General features: G+C 36.9%; 1 protein-coding gene across 3 annotated transcripts in view; it reads left to right on the top strand.

Annotated features, from left to right (window-relative positions):
• Positions 1-22690, top strand: part of USP25 (ubiquitin specific peptidase 25) — a 94353-nt gene extending 71663 nt beyond the window's left edge. For 2 of the 3 annotated variants that reach the window (XM_042788594.1, XM_042788595.1), the window contains 9 exons: positions 1732-1960; positions 3330-3527; positions 4972-5111; positions 13322-13500; positions 14332-14410; positions 16112-16191; positions 20706-20829; positions 21499-21694; positions 22096-22690. In XM_042788594.1, coding sequence (XP_042644528.1) covers positions 1732-1960; positions 3330-3527; positions 4972-5111; positions 13322-13500; positions 14332-14410; positions 16112-16191; positions 20706-20829; positions 21499-21694; positions 22096-22268 — 1398 coding nt within the window. In that variant the 3' untranslated portion in view covers positions 22269-22690. Of the gene's footprint in view, positions 1-1731; positions 1961-3329; positions 3528-4971; positions 5112-7845; positions 7960-9821; positions 9918-13321; positions 13501-14331; positions 14411-16111; positions 16192-20705; positions 20830-21498; positions 21695-22095 lie in introns of all 3 variants that reach the window. The other variant, XM_042788596.1, reaches the window with a different exon arrangement.
• The last annotated feature ends 274 nt before the right edge of the window (positions 22691-22964 follow it).

Below are 22964 nucleotides of genomic sequence, written 5' to 3'. Positions count from 1 at the left end.
ATGTAGAAACTGAGTTTTCCATTTTTCTTACTTGTTGGGGAACACATGCAACCTGGGATACTTTTTACATTGATTTTAGAAACTGGTATCTTCCTTCTCTTCCTCAGAAGGAGAGGACCTCTTCATGTGTTTCATTCTTCTCTTAGCAGTGCTTTTACTGATATGTTTAAAATCCTGGAAAACAGCTGCATTCCTATTCTACTGTAAGAATTTTACCTTTGGGTAATAGAAGTATTCAACTCCCGGATGTTCCTTTAAATAAACTCTTTTATTGGAATATAGAAAGCATAGAGTTTATTACCTCGAATTTGCATATGTCTGTTGTGGTTTGAGCCCAGAGGGCAACTGAACACGAGGCACCTGTCCGTTCACCCCTTCCTCTCTCAGGAGTGCAAAGGAGAAAATGAAGCAAAATGGACCAGGAATCCAGGTATGGACAGGGAGGAGTGAATCACCCATTATGGTCACAGGCAAAAGACAGACTTGTTACGGGATGGAAAAGAGAACAGCACTTTAACTCAAATGTTAACGAATACAACACTTAACAGACAAGGTGGGACAGTGAGAAGTGCTGCCACCATATCCAAAAACACCTCCCCCACCCCTCCCTTCTTCCCAGGCTCAGCTCTGCTCCTGATCTCCCTGCCTCCTCCCCAGCAGCACAGGGGGCAGGGATGGGGGTTACAGTCAGCTCGCCGCTCCTTCCTTCTCAGGAGGTGGGGTGAACACCGCGCATTCCTCCGCTGCTCCACGTGGCTCCCCTCTCACTGCAGACAGTCCTCCACGAACCTGCTCCACCACGAGTCCTCCCCACGGGCTGCAGCCGTTCCCGCGCTGCTCCAGCGTGGGTCACCCGTGCATGTTGCAGTCCTCCCAGTGCCAAACCACAGCAGCAGGGGCTGCTTCTCCCATCAGAGTCGCGGCTTCCTTTAAGCACCAGTGCCTGTCCTGGTGTGGGCTCCTCCACAGGCTTCAGGTCATACTCTGCTCCACCGCAGACCTCCACGGGTGGCAGGGGGGCAGCCCTGCCCTCTCATCACAGGATACAGGGGTCTCTGCTCCGGCACACCTCTCCCCCTTCCTCCTACTGACCTTGGTGTTTGCATAGGTGTCTTCCTCACAAGTCCCCACCCCCTCTCAGGTTCCCCTTCTTAAATACATTCTCACAGAGGCACAGTCAGTGTCTCTGATTAGCTTGGCCCTGGCCAGAGGTGGGTCCAGTTTGGAGCAGGGGGAGCTTTAGGAAGCTTCTCACAGGGGGCACCGCTGTAGCCCCCTTCCCCGGTACAAAAAACCTCACCACAGAAACCCAGCAAAATGCCTTTTCAGACTTCAGGACAAATTTACCAGGTTAGAACTGGAGCAAATCATAGACACTCAAGGCTGACATGTTTGTTGAGGGGTTTTTGTAGATACAATTAAAGTAGGAATATTAAGGAATTAAGAAGAGCAAATGCCTGGCAGTAAAGACAGCAGGGTAGACATCTATGCTATAGACTCACTGATGTTTTTAAGATTTCTTGTAACTATTAGTTGTATGTAAAATAGTTCAAAGTCCTTTTGCTTAGTGGGTTGCTAGTTTTACCTTTTTGTTTTTCCTCTGTCATATTTTGATCCTGTTTATGTTTTGCTACTTTTATTTAATGTAGCTATTACTGCTGGCAGGTAGTAGGAACTGAATGTTGGCAAGGAGAGTTTGACATTTTGGGTTGTCTGTTTTGTTTTTTTAAGGTTCCTTACAGGTTGCATGCTGTGCTAGTTCATGAAGGTCAAGCTAATGCAGGACACTACTGGGCATATATATATGACCACCATCAAAACAGATGGATGAAATACAATGATATTTCTGTGACAAAGTCAACTTGGGAAGAGTTGGAACGGGACTCTTTTGGTGGTTACAGGAATGCCAGTGCATATTGTTTAATGTATATCAACGATAAGGAACAATACTTGATACAAGGTAATGTTATGGATATGTTTTCTGCTTGATACAGAATAGCTGAATATATTGATAAAGTGAGGTTTTTTTCAGATGGATTTCCATTTTTTTGAAGTGGTTTTAATAATTATTGGAAGTGCTAGTTATGCTCATAACTCTCAATAATTTTTGTGGGTGGAACAATTGCTCTTCAACTTTTAGATTAATAAAGATAATGCCAGTGCTTCAGCACTATTAAGAGAGCAAAACAAACTAAGTTTGTTCATTTGTAAACGTTTTAGCCAGATGCTAAATGATGGATGTTTGCAATTTTGGAAATGTTATCTCACTGAATATTATAACAGAAATATGGAAGTACAGAAATTAATCTCTTGACATTAATATCCTTGTGTAGCTTTTTTTTTCATAAGCTTCAAAACTTTGAACCTTACTGGAGTGTTGAAATTTGAAGCTTTATGCTGTGTAATGAAGTGTGAATAACTCAGCCCTACCAACCATACATTAAACGAAAAATACGTGGATAGGTTGTTTTTTTTTTTTTTTCACATCACGTAGTAGTATGTAACTATAAGGCTTGTACAAAACTGTTTGGAGAAAGGTCAAAGATCCTTTAGCATGAGTTTTGTGGGGCCTGATAATAGCAGCTAGGGAGCTGACTGTGAAAATGGCCAAAGATTCAATAACAGGTGGTAGAAAATTTTCATGTTCTTTTCTTTTCATAAGGTAGAACACTAGAGTGCACATTTGTTCAGTTTTTAAATGAGAACCGATATTAACTTGACATTTCTAGATTGCCAGAGTGCTTGTGGACTTGCAGCCACATGCCTTACAGACCCTGTAGGGTAGCTGTGCCACTCTGTCTGAGGCCTGCTTGCTGCGGGACACTTACAGCTGATTGATCCCCTAGGATGTGGAATACTCTTGCAGAGAGTGTTCTCAGAGGAAAAAGGAAGGCTACTCAATATAGCTGGTGTTCTTAGCAGTTGACTGTCCAAATCCCTGTAGGCCCACTCTCCTTCCCCCATCTGCTGGGAAGTTGAGTTGTGTACAGTTCCATGCAGCAGTAATGCAATCAAAGTGTGGTGGGTTTTTTTGTGATTTTTTTCCCTAAATGTTCGGAATCATAGGGTACTCATGGCCCAAAAGGCTTATCTTTCAAAAGGTCAGTGATCTGATGGTGCCCAAGAGCATATCCAAAGATCACAAGAGTAGTAGCCATACGTCTTGGTAACAGAGTGCCTGACAGATAATAAAACCAGTTAAAAGCAATATAGTTTTGGAGTTTTGGTGCTGTACTGTTTCCAGTAATTCACGTCAGGAAATTTGTTAAATATACTTTCTTTTCCCCTATTCTTTCATTTTCTGAAATTTATATTTCATGTTACTGCAGAGGAGTTTAACAAAGAAACAGGACAGATCCTTGTTGGAATGGACACGCTACCTTCTGATCTAAGAGATTATGTCAAGGAAGACAATAAACGTTTTGAAAAAGAACTTGAAGAATGGGATGTAGAACTTGCTCAGAAAGCACAGCAAGAGAAGTTGTTATCTCAGATACCCAGGGCACCAGCACCCTCACCTGCTCCAGGTTAGCTGCTTCTACCTGTTTCTAAAAGGAGTAGAACCAAAAATCACCAGGTTTTCTGTATATTGTTTTGCAGTTTAAGGAAGAAAAAGTTCATTTGTGTAGTGTTGAATTATAACTATTTACTTGACTAGGGTAACTGTACTTGAAGTTTAGTCTGTTGGGGATTTTTTGCATTTTATTTTAATTTAAATAAAAAAATTATTTGTTGCTTCTTCTGTCTTCTCCCTCCTAGCTGTGCTTAGCTTCTACTATTTTTTTTTCCATAGAAACTTTGACCTTTTAAGATAGGTAATTATTAACAGGTCTCACCAGTCTGTTTTGAGAATTTATTAGTCCATAAGTAATGTATATTCTTCTATTCAGAGCGATTGAGTAGAAGACCTACTAGAAGAGAAGAATAACTTATTTGGTGTGATGTATTGAATAGCAGGGCCCACTTAAGAAATGACTATGCAAAAACCAGGGTGTTAAAACTGTGGAAGAGGCTCTGAACAGCAACAGTGGAGCCAATGCTGGTAGGAACCTAGCTAATAAAAGACCACTGACAACCTGCCTATACAACATATGCCTGTTTTGGCACAGAAATACCTGTGAGGTTTTAGGTTACGTCCACCTTTTGCTCTATTGCAGAAGGCTGTATGTACATTATGTGAAAAATGACATGACAAATTTGTGTGGTATGACTGCTGTCCAGATGTTCTCATTGTTGTATTTGAGTCATTAAAACTGAGCATGTATTTCTCATAACTATCTATGACTACAAACTGAGTGTAAAAGGTGCAGCGATTGAACGATATTTCTCCTTTTGCAAACTCTGTGGAGAATTACTTCATCTTCTATATGTTTTGACTTCACAAACACCCTGAGACTGGTTTCAGTGCTTTTGTTAGTAATGGAAACTGCTAAATGAATGTTTTATTTGTCTGACAAAATTTGGTTTCATCATGTAAGGAATACAAGCCACTATTTATGCTAATCAATTTTATTGCCCTCAAGTGGGGGAGACTTTGCGATTTCCCTTAAGAAGAATATAATGTGTTGATTATTTTGTGAAGTAAAATACATCTGGCACTCAAATGGCTGTAGGTCATTTCATATACTAGATCTGTATCCCACAGAAAGTCCAACTAGAATGTCATCTTTGTTCCCAGTCATCCCCCATATAATTGATGAACACCCCTCACTCAAGAGCTTTAATGGATCTATAGACATTACAGGTCTATTGTGTTCCTAATATAAAATCATGGGTCCATTTATATGAAAGTATTCAAAATTACTTGAGACACAGACTGGTGTTAAGTTGTATTTGTGAATGGTGTGACCTACCCTTCATTTTCTATATGGGTTACCTTATCTATGAGACAGTGATCCAAATGAACCAAATCAATTCAAAATTCATGCTTATGTTAACACACAAAATGATTATCTTATTTCTGTCACTAAGTTCAAGCAGGAGAACCAGAATATTTAGAGCAGCCATCAAGAACTGATATTTCAAAGCACTTAAAAGAAGATTCTGTACAAGCAATCAATAAAGCTTTAGCTGAACAAGAAGATAGAGGTCCAGAAGCTATAATGGATACGGTGAGGATGTTTTGAAGCTTGAAATACTTCTTTTGCTTTTATTTTCCAAGTGGAAATGATATAATAGCTGGTAAAAGGGGCTGTGTGTGTAAACTTTGAATTGAAAATTGATGTTTCTTCAGGGACTGTCCAATGCTAAAGTCCATCCAGAAAGTATGCACTACAGTATTGGAAAAATACTAAGATGTGCTCTATGTGATTAAAGTACTTGTCAAGAGTAGAGTGTATTGTGCAAATGACAATCATGTGTTTGTGCCCACCATCTTTTAAAAATGTTAGATGGTTCCATTTTTTTTTTGAGATTTAAACATTGACATTCCATGTAAAAGACTTGAAAATTACTGCTTTAAACATTCAGGTTTTTATCTCTGAAATAGAAGACTATAATTTAGTTCCCTTGAAGGACCTACGGAAGTTAAAGTAGGCTTCAAAAAGACCGGTTTTTTTTCAACAATATTCTGCATTTTTAATGGAAATTCACAACTTGATGAAAATTATTTTTTGTGATTCATCAGATGCATATATTAACTTAAAATGGTTATAAGAATTAGTGTTGAGTGATGATGTTTTCACTTCATACAACAAATACTGAGAGGAAATGGAAATGAACTATTTCATGACTTATTAATGAAACTAATATTTAACCTTTTTTTCTTTCAGCAAATATTTTGGGGTTTTTTTGCTTCCTTATAAGTGTATAGATAAATGTCCAATGTATTTGCCACAAAAGCAAGTGGCATTAAAGCATTACATGCATCTGTCATGGAACCATATCTGTAAGGATAAAACAGTGAGAATAAGAAATAAACAGTGTAACTTAGTCACCCCTAGTAACTACTAGAGATACGAAAAATTTAGATCTGTGCAAACTTTGAATCATGCTTCCTAAGTTCGGGTATGAATCCTCATCAAACAAAAGCAGTCTAGCCCCAAATACTTTTGGGGCTGACAGGAAAGTCCTCTCAAAGCCTTTGAAAATGACTTGACAACTTGTTGACTCTTACACCTGACATGTTTTCCATCCCTCTCTCCTGTGGTGTCAGGAGAGCAAAGCATCATGCTTTCTCTGCTAAACTGAAATGAAATCCAATAGGGAAACTAATCTAACCCTGGATGGAAAGATGCTCTACCACTGGTGCTTTAGGCTAGAGCATATCTGACTCTTTGAGTTTCCAAAACACAGAACAGCTTAGGGGAGCCTGTTTAACATGTTACCTCCAGCTGAAGGTGTAGCTATGAACATACCAAACCCATAATAAAAACATATTTCATGATGCTGTCCTCTTTCCAGAGTCTGTGGGCATCCATCCCAGTGCATTATGGAGGATTCCTACAGACTCGATTCCATGGATAAGGTGTTTTAGTTTGGGCTAATGACACTTTGCACAGTGATCAAACTTAGGATTTTACAAGATGGCGGCTGAGGAACTATGTGGGGAACATCATGATAGGCTTAATGAGGCAGATACAGGTCGTCTTTTTCCAATATTTTCACTGCATTGTTTTGCAACAAGGTGGATGGTTCTTTAAAAATAAAGAGAAAAACCCCTGAACCGTGCTAACTCTTTTATTTAGAACCAAGTGTATTTCAGATGTTAGAATCTAAAGCCAATTTCTAGCTAATATGTAGGTACTCTGTTAATGTTTAAAACCTCCTCTCTGTATGCCTAAATTTAACTTAGGCAGAATTGCGCTTCCTTCTCAGTGTATCAGCACGCTTTTTAATTATTCTACTTCCATATGCATTCTGACGTGCAGGCATATATTCCTTTCCTCCACTTTTTGTCCATTTTGAAAGAAGGAAAGCCATGTAACATGCAACAGGATTGTATGTTAGTCACCACATGATCATTTGTGTCCAGTTTCTGCCCTTTTGTCCTTTTTTCTGCCTCTGCACAGTCTTCCTTTGTATTTATACAGTGCTGGGTGTAAATAGATACTATGTGTTTCTGGAATCTTTGTTTAAAAGTGAAATTATTGTAATAGTTGCAGAACAAGTAGCATGGCACTCTGTAATGGCTTTGATTAGAGTCAAGGCTTAAGTTCTGCAATGTTGTAAAGTGACTCTTATACAATGATAGGTGGTAGGAGCTGAGATTTGTCTCCATTGTTGTTTAAAACTTACTTTAACACTGCAAGAATTTCAGTGATTAGAATTATCTTCCTCTAATTTTCTAATTACTCTTTAAAAAAAAATACAAACCTGTTGAATGTAATGCACCTTTAAATATTCTTTCAAATATTTTGATTGGTTTGATTTTTTTTTTTTTTTTTTCCCAGAGCATCAGGAAATGTTAACCTTTGGCTTCTTGCCATCCCTTAGTATGAATTCATCAGATATTTCAGATATATTTAGTAATTTTTTGGTGAAATGTATGAAAAGAAGTGGTGGTTCACAGACTCATCCTTTAACAGCTGCCTTAAATTTGTAATGGATGTTAGAGTTGCAGTACTGGCACACCTACCTTTAAAGATGTAATTGGTGAATAAAGAACAAATGAAATATTTTTAATAATTATGGCTTAATTTTAAAATGTACTGCTTAAAAAATTGTAAGTAATTAGAGAATATAAATGATATTTATAACTTTTTTCAGAACTTCATCAATGCACATCATTTTACTTGATCAGCCTATCAGCTTGCAACTTTTCTGGAATTTTCTCTATTTTCTGATTTTATTTATTTAATTTTTTTTTTCCTACACACACATACTGATAATGGTTTTCTTCTGCAGAGCTCTGATAATGCCCCAGCTCAACCAGCTCCTAACCAGCGAGTTGTAGAGGTGGCGATTCCTGATGTAGGGACTTTTGTGATTGAGTCAGAGGAGGGGGGTTATGACGATGAGGTACATTTGATTGCAGTCGTGTGCACCACTCCTCCTCGGTGCTTTCTTGTGCTGCCTGATGAGAATTTTTGGCATGTTTGCACATCGTGACACCTAACAGATTTCTGCAAAACTAAATGCTTAGCGATTTGTAACCTTAACAGTGTCTTAATTTCTAATGAAATATGAAAGGAAAGCACAGGCTATTCTAATTGTCACGCTTTGCATGGTACCACTTACACTGGAGGTATATTTGTCTTTTTAGCTGTGAAAGTTGAATGTTTGAGTTAGGCCAGATAGCCTTTGAAATGCTGGTGATAGACTGCAGACTACTACATTATTTAAGAAGTGACAGGATAGTGAGTGAAGTTTTTAATGTTTGTGCTTTCTTGTCAGTCCAATAAAGCTAATTTTCAAGTCCGATCCCTTATTTGCCACGGTTAAGCTTTTCAGGCTTGAAGGATTAATTTATCCATGGAAATAACTTGAAACTGATACGGCTGGTGGAGCTGACTCTTCTAAGGCTTAAGAAAATAAATACAAATAATCTTTTTTCCCAAATCAGAACCAGGGTGGTGCATGTACCTGGTACTTGAGGAACAGATGAGAGGCCCATGATATCCTGAGAGACGTTATTTTCTGCTGGCCTATTTTAACAGCAGAAAGCAACACTGCTAGGTCATCAAGCTGTCCTGCCTTGACACTGCTTACTTTCTCTTTGTTTTGGTTGGGGACACTGTTGGTGCAGCCCATATTCTCGGGTGTCTGAGCATGTGTTCTTGGTGGGCTTTGGGGAGCTTTTGCTTCCCTGGGCAAATGGGTATTTCAGGTCTTCCTGCCTTGTAATTGCAATCAGTTGAAACTGGGAGTATGGGATGGGGAACAAAGAAATGTAATTCATATAGTCACACTGAGTTTGGCTTCTCACAAATGTGTAGTCTCCACCTTCAAAGACATGAGGATTTAGCCTCACCTAATGACTTGCTTTTTTAGTTTTTTTTCTTCCACTGTTGTCCCCATGCCATTGTCTTTCTTTCCTATTTCCCTGTTCCTTTAAGTGTATTCACTTTTTATCAAAATGTTTTTCATATGTGTGGGAAACTCATCTGGAGAGTTTAGGGTTCTTCATCTTTTGTTGCTGTGCCAGTTGCTGTTCTAGCCATACCCTGGGCAGGGAGAGAGGGAGTGTTTTTCTTTGCTCACAGATACGAAAGGAGAAAGGCCTTTCTGAGTAACTTAGATGTATCGGATTGTTTGTATATAACTGATATGAATAGCTGTGAGATATGTGTCTTATGTTTGGCTTTGTTTTTGTTAAATGCTTTGGGTTTGATTTTTGATTGTAGATTTGTCTGCAAATGGTTCAGGGACCAATTGCATTTGCAGCAATGGTCCCTTATTTTGATGTTGAAATATGCATAAAATACAGGCAGTGTAGTTTACTATTCTTTTAGTGTAGAATATATGAAGTGTAATTGGGTGATTTTTCTACTTGAATTTTTTTTTTTTTTTTTTTTTTTTAAATCCTTTGGTGGCCATGGGTGGTAGCACTCAATTAGTATGCAGTTCCTGATGGATACTAATGCTGAACAATGCATGTTCCTTTCCTGGGAAGTTTTGGCCATGTAACTTTTAAATTGTATTTGACACAGTTCTTCAATTTTTTTTGTATGCTTCCTTTAATCATATGTTGTTACAGTAAAAATATATACACATGCCATGACTGATTTGCAGAATATGCACACCAGATCTGTATTGAAATGTGCCATTTCAATGTATGCATGCATTAAGTTGCTTTTATCTTGCATGGACTAAAAGCATATTGAATTTGGTCATTAAAATATTAATCATTCAAAACTTTTACCTTAAATCCCTTGTGGCAGGTCATGCTGACCCCGAACATGCAAGGTATTATCATGGCTATAGGTAAAGCCAGGAATGTTTATGACAGGTGTGGGCCAGAAGCAGGGTTCTTTAAGGTACAACTAACATTTTCAACTTTTTCTCCTCTGACTTTTCTTGTTAGATATGCCTTCTCCCTCCACCCTTTGATGCATATTAAGACTGTTCCAGCATTTATATGTACGCTTCTATGATACCAGTCCTCCATTTAGGTATTTCTCCCTTGAAAAACAGACAGCTCTTTCCCTGTTGATTCAGCGGTACACTGCCTTAATATAAGCAGCTTATGTACCTTTCTGCATTTTAGTTTTCTAATAGTACTAGCAAGCAACATGAAACCTAGATATGTAATCAATAAGAATATTTTTTTTCCCTATTAGTAACAAAACTCATGCCTTTGCTAGACTGTGACATCAGTTTTTCTTTTTTACCAGGCACATCAGCGTTTAGTCATTCGTTGTTTATTTCAAAAAGAAGCTTTTCTTTTGTACTTCTTAGAAGATTTTTAATAAATCTAAATTGCTTTCTTTTGTGTAACTGCACAGATGTCAATACTATTTACTTATGCAGTACTTTATTACTGGGAATTAGACATCAGGCTTTTTGTCACTATTACTCTTCACAATTATATGAGATTTAAAAATGTGTTAGTCTTCTTAAATACACAAACTTCAGAGCAGTTTTAGCTCATGATGTTTTGAATTTTCAGGGTATTAGAAAAGGAATTACTTTGACATGATGCAAAGTCCTCTCAAATGTGATTTGGAGAGGGGGAAGAAGTTTCTTGTGTGTCATTGCGTAGCAGGCTGCTTTCTTAATTGTTACGGTGTAGTTGCACTAGAAGAAATTGTGAAAACCAAGAAACAAACAACAGCCAAACAAAAAATAAAAAATTCTCCAACCCCTTGGTAAGGAAATTGAAATCTCATGGGTTTGTTTGTCTGCTTCTGTGGGTTTTTGCAATGGATACTTAGAGAAGTGTTACTACCATAACCCCTGTTTACAGGGCTTTCTGTTAATTGTGCTGCCCTCAGGGGATGGAGACACACCTGCCGTGGCCTCTGTTAAGTCAAATAGGTTTTGTTTGGTATCCAAAGCTGTTGTTTTTTTTTTTTTTTAAATTTATTACTTAAGGAAAAGATGTTAATCTTATTTTTTATTTTTAAGTTGAAAAAACTCTCACTCATTTGATCAAATCAAACTCTTTACCAGAAGGTTTAATTACACTTAATTATTTTTTTGAATGTGAAGGGTGTTTTGATAATATACAAACAGAAATGCAGTTCAAAATAAAATTACATTTAGTGCTTCAGAGTTGTCAAAACAATGCTCAGTTGAAATGGTTTTCAGTCTTTATTTTTGAATGCTTCAACATTTTCACTTCATGGGGGTATGGAATTTGTCTTTGAGTGAGAAAATATTCTGACACTGCATTCTTGGAGACTAGAAAAGTTTCCTTACTCGTTTTCTGCTGAATCATGTTTGCAATAACTTAGAAGAGATGGAACATGCTTCATTTTTGAGGAATGCATTAGTATGAACTTATGCATATGAAGTGGTCCTACTTAGTAACAAAATCTGTATTTTGAAACTTATCAGATGAAATCTTATTGTAAAGGCTTCAATGAGATTTTTTAATACTGTTATACTCTGAGTTTCTTCACATGTTTGTTTTTTATAAAATGAGTGTTTAGAGAAGATTGTGGTTGTTTTCTACGATGTCTTTGTTTTAGTGTAACCCAGGTAAAACCCATTTGACGTGTGTCATGGTTACTGCTTGCCAAGGTTTCACTCCCCCTTTAGCTCTCAGGCATGAGAAGTGACTAATACAAACTCACTAAGATACTTCTTGATCAATGACCTTTTCCAGTCATCCTTCTTCAGACTTTTAAGACAGTTCCTTGCAGAATGTTTATCTTAAGATCTTTATATAACATTCTCAGTCAGAAAAATAAAGCATGTAATATTTTTTTTCAACCAGCCCCTTTTCCTGTATTCTGTGTAAAGAAACTGTTATTTTTTCATTGTACATAGGATTTCTGAATCTGTAGCGTACAGTTTTGTTTTCTTTAAATATGTATATCAAAATATAGGGTTTGTGTTGCATTTTTTTTCTACTTCTAAGTAAATATCTGAAAAATTAAATGTCTGATAGCAATTGCTTTTTGTTTCTGGCCTACCCCAATAAACAGGTTTTAATTGCATAGTTATCCATGTTGGTTTTGTAATGGTAGAATTTATTCTGATATAACAGAAACTGTGGCTTTTGATATTTATAATTGATTCTCCCCAACTTCCTTTTTAATCATAATGCATATGATTACTATTTAAAAATACTGATGCACAACATTCTGTTAAGTTTTAAGTGTGTTTAGGCCTGTATGAATAGTATCGTACCCATGTGGTTAGTCCTGAAACAAAAGGTATATTAGTAGAGGATGGGAGCCCAAATTTCCAATAGTTAAACATCAAGGAGTTACCTGCTACTGCCAGGTAATTCCACATAAAGGAATTTGAAGTATTGAACAGAGTATTTTTCTGCCTGCTTTGGAGCCTTATTTTGTGCATATGTTGTATTGAAACTTTGCTAATGTGTGAAGCTACTGTGTTAAGTAATTTGTATCAAGTCGACATTTAGTGTTTAGCAAACAATCTGATCACCTCCCTATTTTGAGAGATAAATTATGGAATATATTAACGTTTGTCACCATTTTTTCTGATTATTTTTCTTGTTACTGCTCTTGTTCATGCTGTATAGTTTTAGTGAATAAAATCTAATGAACATAACAGATGATGTTCATTAAAATCTAATGTGCTGGCAAAGCTAGAAAAGTAAACATTCTGATGACCTCTAAAGTTGATCTAAAATATTCAGTGAGGGCTCTGTCCTGCCCTACAGGAGACTAGTACTATTCATACTGAAGTATTATTTTCTTCAAGAAATCCTACAATGTGATTTTTGTTGAAAACCATTTTCCATTCTCACTTAGTGTTTTTAAAATCATACATGTTCATTAAACTTTCAGTATAATTTATTTTATTCAGGTGTTTACATTTTAACCATGTATTAGAGGTACTGGTTTTACCTTATGAGATTTAGAAGATTCCTTTGAGTAAAGTGTCTGAAATACACTGCTTTTGGACTGTAAATGCTTCAAGAAGCCTCTCTAGGGATTGGATAAACTTTTTCTTGGGAGATACAGCATGGGATTGGGACTGCTTTCAAAGTAAAGGTCTACCTGGGCTTTTGGCAGCCCTACTTGGGGAGAGACAGGAACAGCTTTACCATTTGTCCATTGTTTTGTTTTGGGTTTTTTGTTTTTGTAACTTACTTCAGATTTGTTAGAAGGGTGGACTGTGGAATTGTTAAAAATTTACTTTGTAGGCACAAGGCCATGGGACATGAATTATCCTGTTAGTGCCTGTGACGTATAAGAGTTAAAAGCCAGAAAGAATAATGTGTGTTTTTAAAATTATTTAGGCAATTAAATTGGAATACACGCGTTTGCTCAAGTTAGCCCAGGAAGATCCACCACCTGAATGTGATTACCGTTTGCGTCATGCAATTGTTTACTTCATCCAAAACCAGGCACCAAAGAAGATAATTGAGAGAACATTACTGGAACAGTTTGGAGATCACAATCTTAGCTTTGATGAAAGGTAATAAGATCTGTGTGTCTCATTTCCTGTGCTCACAAATGTTCTGTGATGTGTGGAGATGCCCCTTCATTTTCAGATAGCGCAGGTAATAGAGGGAAGGCTAGTGTGTGTGTTTGGATTTAACTCCTAGTTAATAGCATGCAATTATATTTTTGTAAAAAAATACCATCTTCATAAAAATCTTTATAAAGAAGAGTAAACAAGAAGTTGGGTTTCTATTGGTATGAAATAAGAAAGAAATACTCAATGTTGTACATAATTTTGCACGTAGATTTCTTTATCTTCTTTCAAAACACTGTATAAGGCTGGGTAATTTGTATTTTTTCACTGCCCTGAAAGCCAGCAGTAGACAGCAAAGCCTTACAAGCTAGATGTGTAGCTTACTTGAAAGCAAGACAACATCTCTTTTTCCACACAAAATTCCATATATTTACTTATTTAAAGAAATAAATAAATTGAAAGGCAGAGAACAATAATCTGATTTCTGTGTAATGAATAATCCTCTAATGGTACTTTTGCAAAGTAAATATTGGGGAGTTTCAAGTCATCTGAACTTTAAATTTAAAAGGAAGACTGAGCAACATGGCAATTTAGCAAAATAAAACAAGAAGTAATTCTTAAATAGCACAGGCCTCCATCACACGTACTTCAAAAGTATTCCCTCTCCTGCTGATTATATCATGCATAATAAAAAACACATTTTCCACAGTGTTTTCATACTATTTTGCATAAGGCTGCAGCTTATCCTGTTTGAGGCTGCTGTCTTTGTATGGATAATATCCTTTGAGAATTTCCAGTAATGTTCCACTATTTCTTGTTGCTTTTTGTAAGGTGCCGTAACATAATGAAGGTTGCTCAGGCTAAGCTGGAAATGATAAAGCCAGATGAAGTAAACATGGAAGAATACGAGGTCAGTAATTTTTATGCTTTAAATTAAATTGTAACATGAAATTTATCAGTAAGCTGAATTTTATCTTCACAAATTTCTTCTTGTCTTACACTGTGAAGTTAAAAATGAGTATTGAAAGACCATTTATTTGTAGAACATCCGCTATGATCAGTTGATCTAAAGCTGTTTTTTTCCACATCTGTAATTCCAATGGCTTGAACCATAAATAAATGTCAACTTTGAGTCTGTCCTTACTGCTTAATGTGTCTTGACATCACTAACAGTATTTTGTAATTTATCGCCCTATGAGCCAACTGGCTTTCTCTGGTCAGGAACAGCTAGAGGTGAAGGAGTGAGAGTAGTCAAAGCCCAGCCTTCCATATCTTGAGAACTGGGTCACAGGCACAGTCACATTTGTGCTTGTCCTCCAGTTGTCTCTGCAGCCATTCCCACTGTCTTATGAGCATCAGATTCTTTTGTGTGCTGAGACCATACATAACTAGTTTATGCATTTAGTTTTTCCTCCTGTGCTATTTCAAAGAACTTGGAAAGAAAAAAAGAACAAATCTCAGATAATAACAACTGTGACTAATATTTGTCAAAATAATCTCATATTTAAAGCTAAGTCTGTAGCTTGTTTTACAGCTTCAGTTTCAACTCTGTGTAATACTGTTCATTAAGGCCTCTTAACAGCAGATATTTATGTCCTAGTTAAATTCCAGTACACCACTTATACCTCATTGTTGTGCTATTAGGTCCAAACTCATAGTGGGATTTCTGTTGCATTTTTAGGCTGTGCAAGGCTCAATATTTTACCGGTTTCTGAATGGCATTGCACAGGTAGCATAAGCAGTTCTGGACTTAGTTTTAAGAGTGTAAGGAAGTGGGGGTGTCTTCTATTCCCCTGCAGATACATGCCACTTGTTTAACTCTCAGGTCAGATAGTTGGTGGTTTCTCCTAAGATTGTATCAGTATTTGTCCTGTATAGTGAATCGGCGTTTCTCATTGGACCCTTTCTCATGTTCCTTCTGTTGAATCTGGAAGTGGTTATGTATTATGGTATACTGTCCCCTATTTTATCTTTAATGAACCATTGAAAGTTGGCTGCTAACCAAATGCAGTAAAAATGCCTTTCTCATTTGGACCATTTACCTGTGAAGTGTACCAGTAGTCACTTTGTATAAATGGTGATGCAGTAAGATAAATGTTTTGTTCCAATATAAACATCCCCACAGTCTGAATTGCATTTGTTTTTTTGATACTTCCCATGTAAAGTGTTCAGGCTTTTTCTATGTCCTTCTTATACTGAAAGTTAAGCTTAATATGTAGTGTATGAAAAAGCTTTCTAACACTTCCTGGGTAAATAACTGAGTGCAAGAAGAAAAAAAAAGGCTCTTAGCTCCTCAACTCTTTTTGAGAAGAAAAAGGATATCTCATGTAATTCTGACTGTGGTTCTCCAAATATGCTTTGTGTTTCTTTCAAATGGTAATACATTCTATACAAATAATTTAATCTAGAAATATTTTAAATACTTTAAGAATTTTCTTTTTACTGAGAGAGGGGGGTTTCAGGCACTTTTCACACATGAAAGCTTACTATGGGTCCTTAGCACTTAATGTGAGTATTCAGCACTAGGTAAAGTGTGTAGTAAAAAGAAAATTTAAAAAATTTGTATTTCATGTTTGTGGATGAAATTCTATATACCCTTTCTTATGTGCAGAGATGGCATCAAGACTATAGAAATTTCAGGGAAACAACCATGTTTCTCATGGTAGGATTGGAGTTTTTCCAAAAAAAGAGGTAAGTAGTAGTGTAGAACTCAAATGTAGTAGAGTGATTTGAAGGCAAAATGCAATATTGATAACTAAAGCTATTTTTTTAATTAAGAATTGTTTAATGTGTGTTTTATTTTAGTTAAGCATTTATTCGGTCCATTAATGTTTTCAGTCTTGCATCTACCTCAGTTTCCTGCAACCTTCTATTCTGAATCTCCATTTCCAACCTCTTATCAAACAATGGACTCCTGTCAGAGCACCTTCCACATGCACCTGTGTTCCTCCTTCTCTGCTACTTTAAGTGCTCTGGGTATCCCTCAGACATAAAAATCTTTAATTTCTGGCACCACATGTGCACATACATTTATCTGCTTTCATCAGCAACCACAATTAGTCAGGTCTCCATCTTGCCTGTCTTTTTACTGGGTTTTCCCACAGAAGCAAAGTTTGGCCTTCTGCATTTGTCTGAGCCAAAATTCCACCTGCAATGGGCTTTAAAGGTCAGGGAAAAAAACATATTTGAGGAAAACTATAATGCGTAACTGTCATAGTTGTAGCTGATTCCTCTTAGCTCCGTGAGGCAATGGTGATTCATTCACTTCTCTTTTTGAACCAAGTCAGGAATTGTGGCTATATAAAATTGGTGACATTTATGTACTTAACACAGTGCAACTAAAATTTATTCTCTACTACATGCAACAAGGGTGTTCATTACAATATAAATGCCTCAAAGCTTTCTGCCGAAAAGTCTTTGAAACAGAATTGTTCAAAAGTACCTCTTCCTTCCATGCCCAGCCAAAGGAATTAAATGATTAACTGCAAAATACCTGTCGTGTGAAAATTGAGCTATCACATGATATAAATTTTTGGTTGCGAAAACAATTCTGTGGTCAATCACTGATTTTTTTTCACGTATAGCACAATAGGTAGAGGAATTATAGTGGGAATCAATTTCTTTTCTCTGTAGTGTGTAGTAAATTGCTTCGTATTTCTCTTTCTTGTTTTGTATGCTCCCCCCCCCCAAAAAAAAAAGACCCCAAACAAACCAGCAAAATTGATTGGAAAAGACACTGCCTTGTCTTTGTGACAAGCTGTGTCTTTGTATAGTGGCTAGCACAATGAGCCCATAGTCTTGCTTTATCTTCCAGTTGCTATCATATAATAAATAGTACTTTCATTAATAATCTAAATTGCAATATGGTGCTTTGTCAGTCTTAAACAGCTTATGTACAAAGGTTGTTCAGAAGATTGCCTGGCTTATTTGAAAAATAAACACTCTGGTATTGCTTGATCCTTAAGGAGGCAAAAATGTCACGGGCATTAGTGTGGTATATAGGAATCTTCCGTGTTACTCCCAGACTTCCTGCACGTTCTAAGCATGCAGGCAGGAATCGTCAGGTTCCTTGGCACTGGGACTCCAGGATGGCGCCTTCAAATGTAAAATACCAGTGTTTTCCCTAATCCGCTTCTTACCATGATATATTCTGATTGTGCCAGAGGGAGGGAGAGAAGCACAGGTTTCTGCTCTGTGTCAAACAGTGGTTTTGGTATAGGTCTCCCTTACCCACATTAATTTGGAGAATTAGGATGAGGCATTTGTTTCCAAACATCTTTGTAATTTTGAAAACAAGCTTATAATGGCTAGTCTGTTATTTCTGACCAATATCAGAGTCTAAAATACAGTCAGTATTATCAGACTTATCTAACATCCGAAGTGTAGAATCCATTCCCGTTGTCAAGAAATGATATTTCATAAATGCTTCAAGAGGTATTTAATACAAAGACAGTAAGACTAGAGGTAAGCATGCTTAGAGGATGGGTGAGGATCTGGGTATCCACTGACCTGCTCTAAAGCAATCTATTGCAATTATGCACCCATGTTTCAGCTACAGGTTCCCAAAGGATTGAGATACTTACTGAGGTTCACATTTTGTACACTCTAGAGGGCAGTACTACCATCCTTATTCTGAAAATGAAACTAAATTGATGAACTGTTCTAATTCCTTTATTAACACTGAAATCAAAAATGTAACTTGAAAAATATTTATGGCAACATAAACTTCCATACTTGAAATACAACCTTCATTAGCAGGACTGTTCTGAGGCTTTTTTCATAAATCCATCTCCCTCTGTTGACCAACTTTTCTTAATAACTAATTGATATCTAGTAGCACTCAATCTCTAGATGGAGCCAAAAATCAGCCTTTATCTAGGTGGTCTCTGATCCCCTTATATAACTGTACTGTATTGAACAAATGCAGAATCAACATTAAAGAAGTAGTTCGGTGTATCTTTTTCATGCCTACTTTATGTTCACTCATGTTCCCTTATGGTGGTTGACAAGGCCCTCTTTTCACTGCAGGTGGAGAATTAAAGGGTCTTGCAGGCATATCTTCTCTGACTGTACTATAAAGTAGGAATATGCTATGGGTGAGATAAATGCAACCAGCTAATGAACTGTGGAAGGAGGTTTTACCTGCAGCTCACTCTTACGGTAGTAACAGAAAAGTGAACAAACTGTAGAGCTTTGCAGTTGCCTTTCAAGTTTCTTGGAATCCAATACGGTTTTTCAGTTTTGTCTGAAATGCCTTTCTCAGGGCAGTGCTAAAATTTAGCCAACTTCTGCTTTTACTGAAGCCTAGACCCAGCGAGCTCCGTAATTTTGTGAGCAGCTTCAGTGATTTTAGGCTTAGACTTGATAGGCTGGAATTTATGTGCATTTCAGGTGTGAAAAGGCAGAATCTGTTTGCTAGTTTACACTATAGTCATATTCCTCAGACTCTCAAGATATATAAAGACTCTGAGCTTGGATGTACAGTAATGATTTTAAATTGCTTGTCTTGCTGTTAGATGGCACTGTGGTTGTTTCAGGGAAATGTTACACAACGGGGGGAAGGAGTAGGGAGAGGGTCTGGGAATAAGGCCACTACCAGCAGTAAGTTTTTAATTTTGGATTAACTAAGTTGTTGACACTGTAATTTAAAACTGCAGTTTCACAAATAACTGAACTAAGAATGGAAAAGGAGGGAAGGTCCTGCTCCTGGCTTTATAATCAGTAATTCCAGTTTCCTGCAACCATCTTCTCCCCTTTCCTCCTACATTAAGTTTTTTGCTGCCTGGTCAGTTTTGTTGTTGATCAGTGGTGTGAAGAGTTTTTACGGGTAGGAAGAATAGATTAGAGGAGAGGGTAATAGGACTGCTGCTTTTAATGAAAGCATAGCTTTGTAGTTTGAGGACAAAAAGCTGGAGAACAGTGACTGTACTTATATTACTTAAGCAAAAATATTTGGGATTACAAGGGACTATGAACAGATCTCCTGGTGGAAGAAATAACTGCACAGTAGATTCTGAAATTACGGTGTTGGGGTTCATCTTGATCTTCTTAACAGGGTTATTAGAAGGTAAAGGTTTAAGGAACCATTGCTATTTCAAGTAGCCTTTTCCCTTCTTTTTGTGTTGTCTGATTGGGAGGCATTACTGTAAGTCTTGAGTTTGTCTACTTTGGAAGATTCTGAAGTGTATTTTTCAGGTATGGTCTGTGTGTCCTCTCACATAATTTTTAGCCATTTTCAACCTTCTGATGGTTTGATTTTGGCAATTTAAACTTTAACCATGACCTCCTGTTCCCACTAGGAGTGAGTGAGTGCACAGAGTACTGTTCCTCTAACCACTCCAGTAGGAACATTCTCTTCCTAGATTTTTTTTTTTTTTTTTAGTTTGAACGAAAATGAGATTTCTAACTGCTTGATTTTAGGATAGCTGCCTGAACTGCTTTCAGGGGCTGTCTGTCATAACTGGGTTTCTGTAAGTTAGGGAATTAACAATTTAAGGTGTTTGCTGGAAATGGTATGGAACAGTGTGAGGGAAGATTGGTAAAGGACAAGTAACAGGACCTAATAACCTAAAAGATAATAATCAGCGGAGATGCCTTTACACACAGATTAACAAATAGGCTTGTATTTGTCTTCTGCATTTAGTTTAAAGACAGAAATATCAACAGTCTAGCAGCACTTCTGCTTTTGAAATGCTGTTCTGTCATCTTCCATCACTTCAGACATTAAAAATTTGGAAGAACTTACAGTTAGTGAGGCTAAAAATTCAGTTTATTTTTTAGAACTAAGGTGACATCTTTAAATCTTATTTGCTAAGGTGTAGAATGCTAACAAGATACATCTGGCAATGGAAGATCAGACCTAATGTGACATAAATGCACGCAGGAAAAATTAAGTTTTCATGTATACTCAAGGCTAGTCCAAAGCTATTTTTGAAGTAAGTGAAATGATATCCATTGATTTCAGTGAGCTTTGGACCAGACTTCATGTGCAAGTGATCTAACCTGATAATAAAATAAATTGTTCTGATGTGCATAAAAGATGAAATCGTGTGGCAGAAAAAACATTATGAAGAGATTGGTGGGGTGGGGTGGATTTACAGTCAAACAAGCAAGTGAAGTTACCTATCCTTTGAAAAGCACAGTAGTTACCTTGAAACAGGTGATACCTGGATGTTGCATCTAATGTTTTTATTTCTTTACTTCAGCTATATGGAAGCCTTGCTCTACCTTATCTATGCTTACCAGAATAACAAAGAACTCTTGTCCAAAGGCCCATACAGAGGGCATGATGAAGAGCTGATATCTCACTACAGACGAGAATGTTTGCTAGTAAGTGAAGGGTGAAGTATGTTTCCAAAAGTTAAACTTGTTGGATAGCTTTAACAAAACTATTTAGTAGAAAAGTGTTGCTATAATGTAAAACAAAACCAACCAAAACCCCCTTTCATTAACAAGTTAATACTTAGACTTGTGTAAAGGAAAAAAAAAAAAGTAAGAAGGAAAATATTATTCCCTTTTTTTTTTTTTTTTTGAATAATCGGTCATCTTTATAATTGTAATAGTGTGCTCACTGCCATCATCTCTGGGCTAGATAGGAACGACAGTTGACAGCGTTTGTGAGCAGACTCACCCTGTTGCCACAGTTTGATGGGGAGACAAATATAGGAAAGGCATCAGCAGGGAACAAGGGATTTTTTTCCTTGATTATATATCACTTTTAGCAATAGTGAGAAAACAAAAGCAGACTTAAAAAGAACAGCTGCAGAGGTTGAGTTGGCAGGTATCAAATGAAGTGGCTTGAGGAATAAGTAGATCAAGTGGTTTAATAGAGTATATGCATCGTTGCTGTAAATGTTAAAGTGCAACTGTAGTTAATATAAATTACCAGGTAGTTTTGTAGGAGGAGACTGTACTTTAAAATAAACAGAAACTGATGCATGGTAGAATGTGAAATGCTGTATACTTAAAGGCTTTCCTTTTTTATGGTGGTTAATGAAGAAACTAAATGAACATGCTGCAGCACTGTTTGAATCAGGAGATGATCAGGAAGTAAATAATGGCCTGATCATTATGAATGAGCTTATTGTCCCGTGCTTGCCATTACTACTGGTGGATGAAATGGAAGAAAAAGATATTGTTGCTGTGGAAGATATGAGAAACCGCTGGTGTTCCTATCTTGGACAAGAAATGGAACGTAAGTCATTTATTCATTAAGGTAAAAGGCCCTCGTGCACCTTGTTTATAAATGTGATGTTTTCAATGTCTTAAATTGAGCCTATCTCTTTTGTGCCTCGGTAATGTATTTTGAGCTACCCTGACTTTTGAATAATCCCATACACATTTAAATATACAGTTTTTCCATATACTGCACTGGGGTATTAGGCCATTAGTGGTATTAGACCATCTGAACAGGCATTTATATTAACATCTTACTAGGAACTAGTACATCCTAGTTATTGCTGAAGAAAGTGGATTATCCTAAGTGAAACTCCTCCTCTTCCCACCTACCAATGAAAACTCACTGTTGAGCAGAAAAAGGAGAATTCCACATGCAGATGTAAAAGCTTATGTTTGTTTTTCTTGGGTTTTTTTCAGCTAACTTGCAAGAAAAGCTGACAGATTTCCTGCCAAAACTGCTAGATTGTTCTACAGAGATTAAAGGTTTCAATGACCCGCCAAAGTTACCCTCCTACTCCACACATGAACTGTGTGAAAGATACGCTCGAATCATGTTGTCACTCAGTCGAACTCCAGCTGATGGAAGATAAATTCTGCAACCTTCCTAAGCACATTGTATAAACTTTTTTAGTTCTTAAACCTTGCCTTCCTGTCACAGGGTTTGCTTGTTGCTGCTATAGTTTTTAACTTTTTTATTTTAATAACTGCAAAAGAGAAATGACTGTACAAACTTTAGCCAGACTGCAAACAATTAAAGCTGAGAATCGCATGGCGCTCAGTCGTTTCAACCAGAATTGATGCAACATGCAAGTCTGATCATTATGGCAAAACTGCTTTTTTGCCACTTATCTGTTACAGTATTACTTTGCTTTTATCTTAAGATCCTTACTTTATCAACAGCTGTCTGGATCATTTTGTGACTGCAACTACTTTAAGTGTCCAGTGCTGTGTAAATACATGGTACTTGGTAGCTTGTAAATGAAATGAAAGAATAAAGTTTTATTTATGGCTACTTGTGTGTTTGCAAGCAGATACCTTGTATATTAGTGTAAAATACGGGTATTTTTAGAAGAGATACGCTATTGATGGGTTACTCAATTTTATAGACAAGGTTCTTCAGGATTTATGGCCAGTTTATTTACAGGTAGTCGGAGAATACTGTATGTGAATATATTGCAAAAACTGTCACAGTATTATACACTATGGTTTTTTGTAAATTCTTTACTGATCTGTGTGATACTGCACCTGAACACTTTTGTGTTTGTTTGGCCATGCCAAATCTTTTC

Source organism: Tyto alba, unplaced genomic scaffold (genome assembly GCF_018691265.1).
Source record: "Tyto alba isolate M040663 unplaced genomic scaffold, T.alba_DEE_v4.0 Super-Scaffold_14, whole genome shotgun sequence".
In the NCBI taxonomy this organism is placed as follows: Eukaryota; Metazoa; Chordata; class Aves; order Strigiformes; family Tytonidae; genus Tyto; species Tyto alba.
This window is presented reverse-complemented; position numbering and strand designations above follow the sequence as displayed.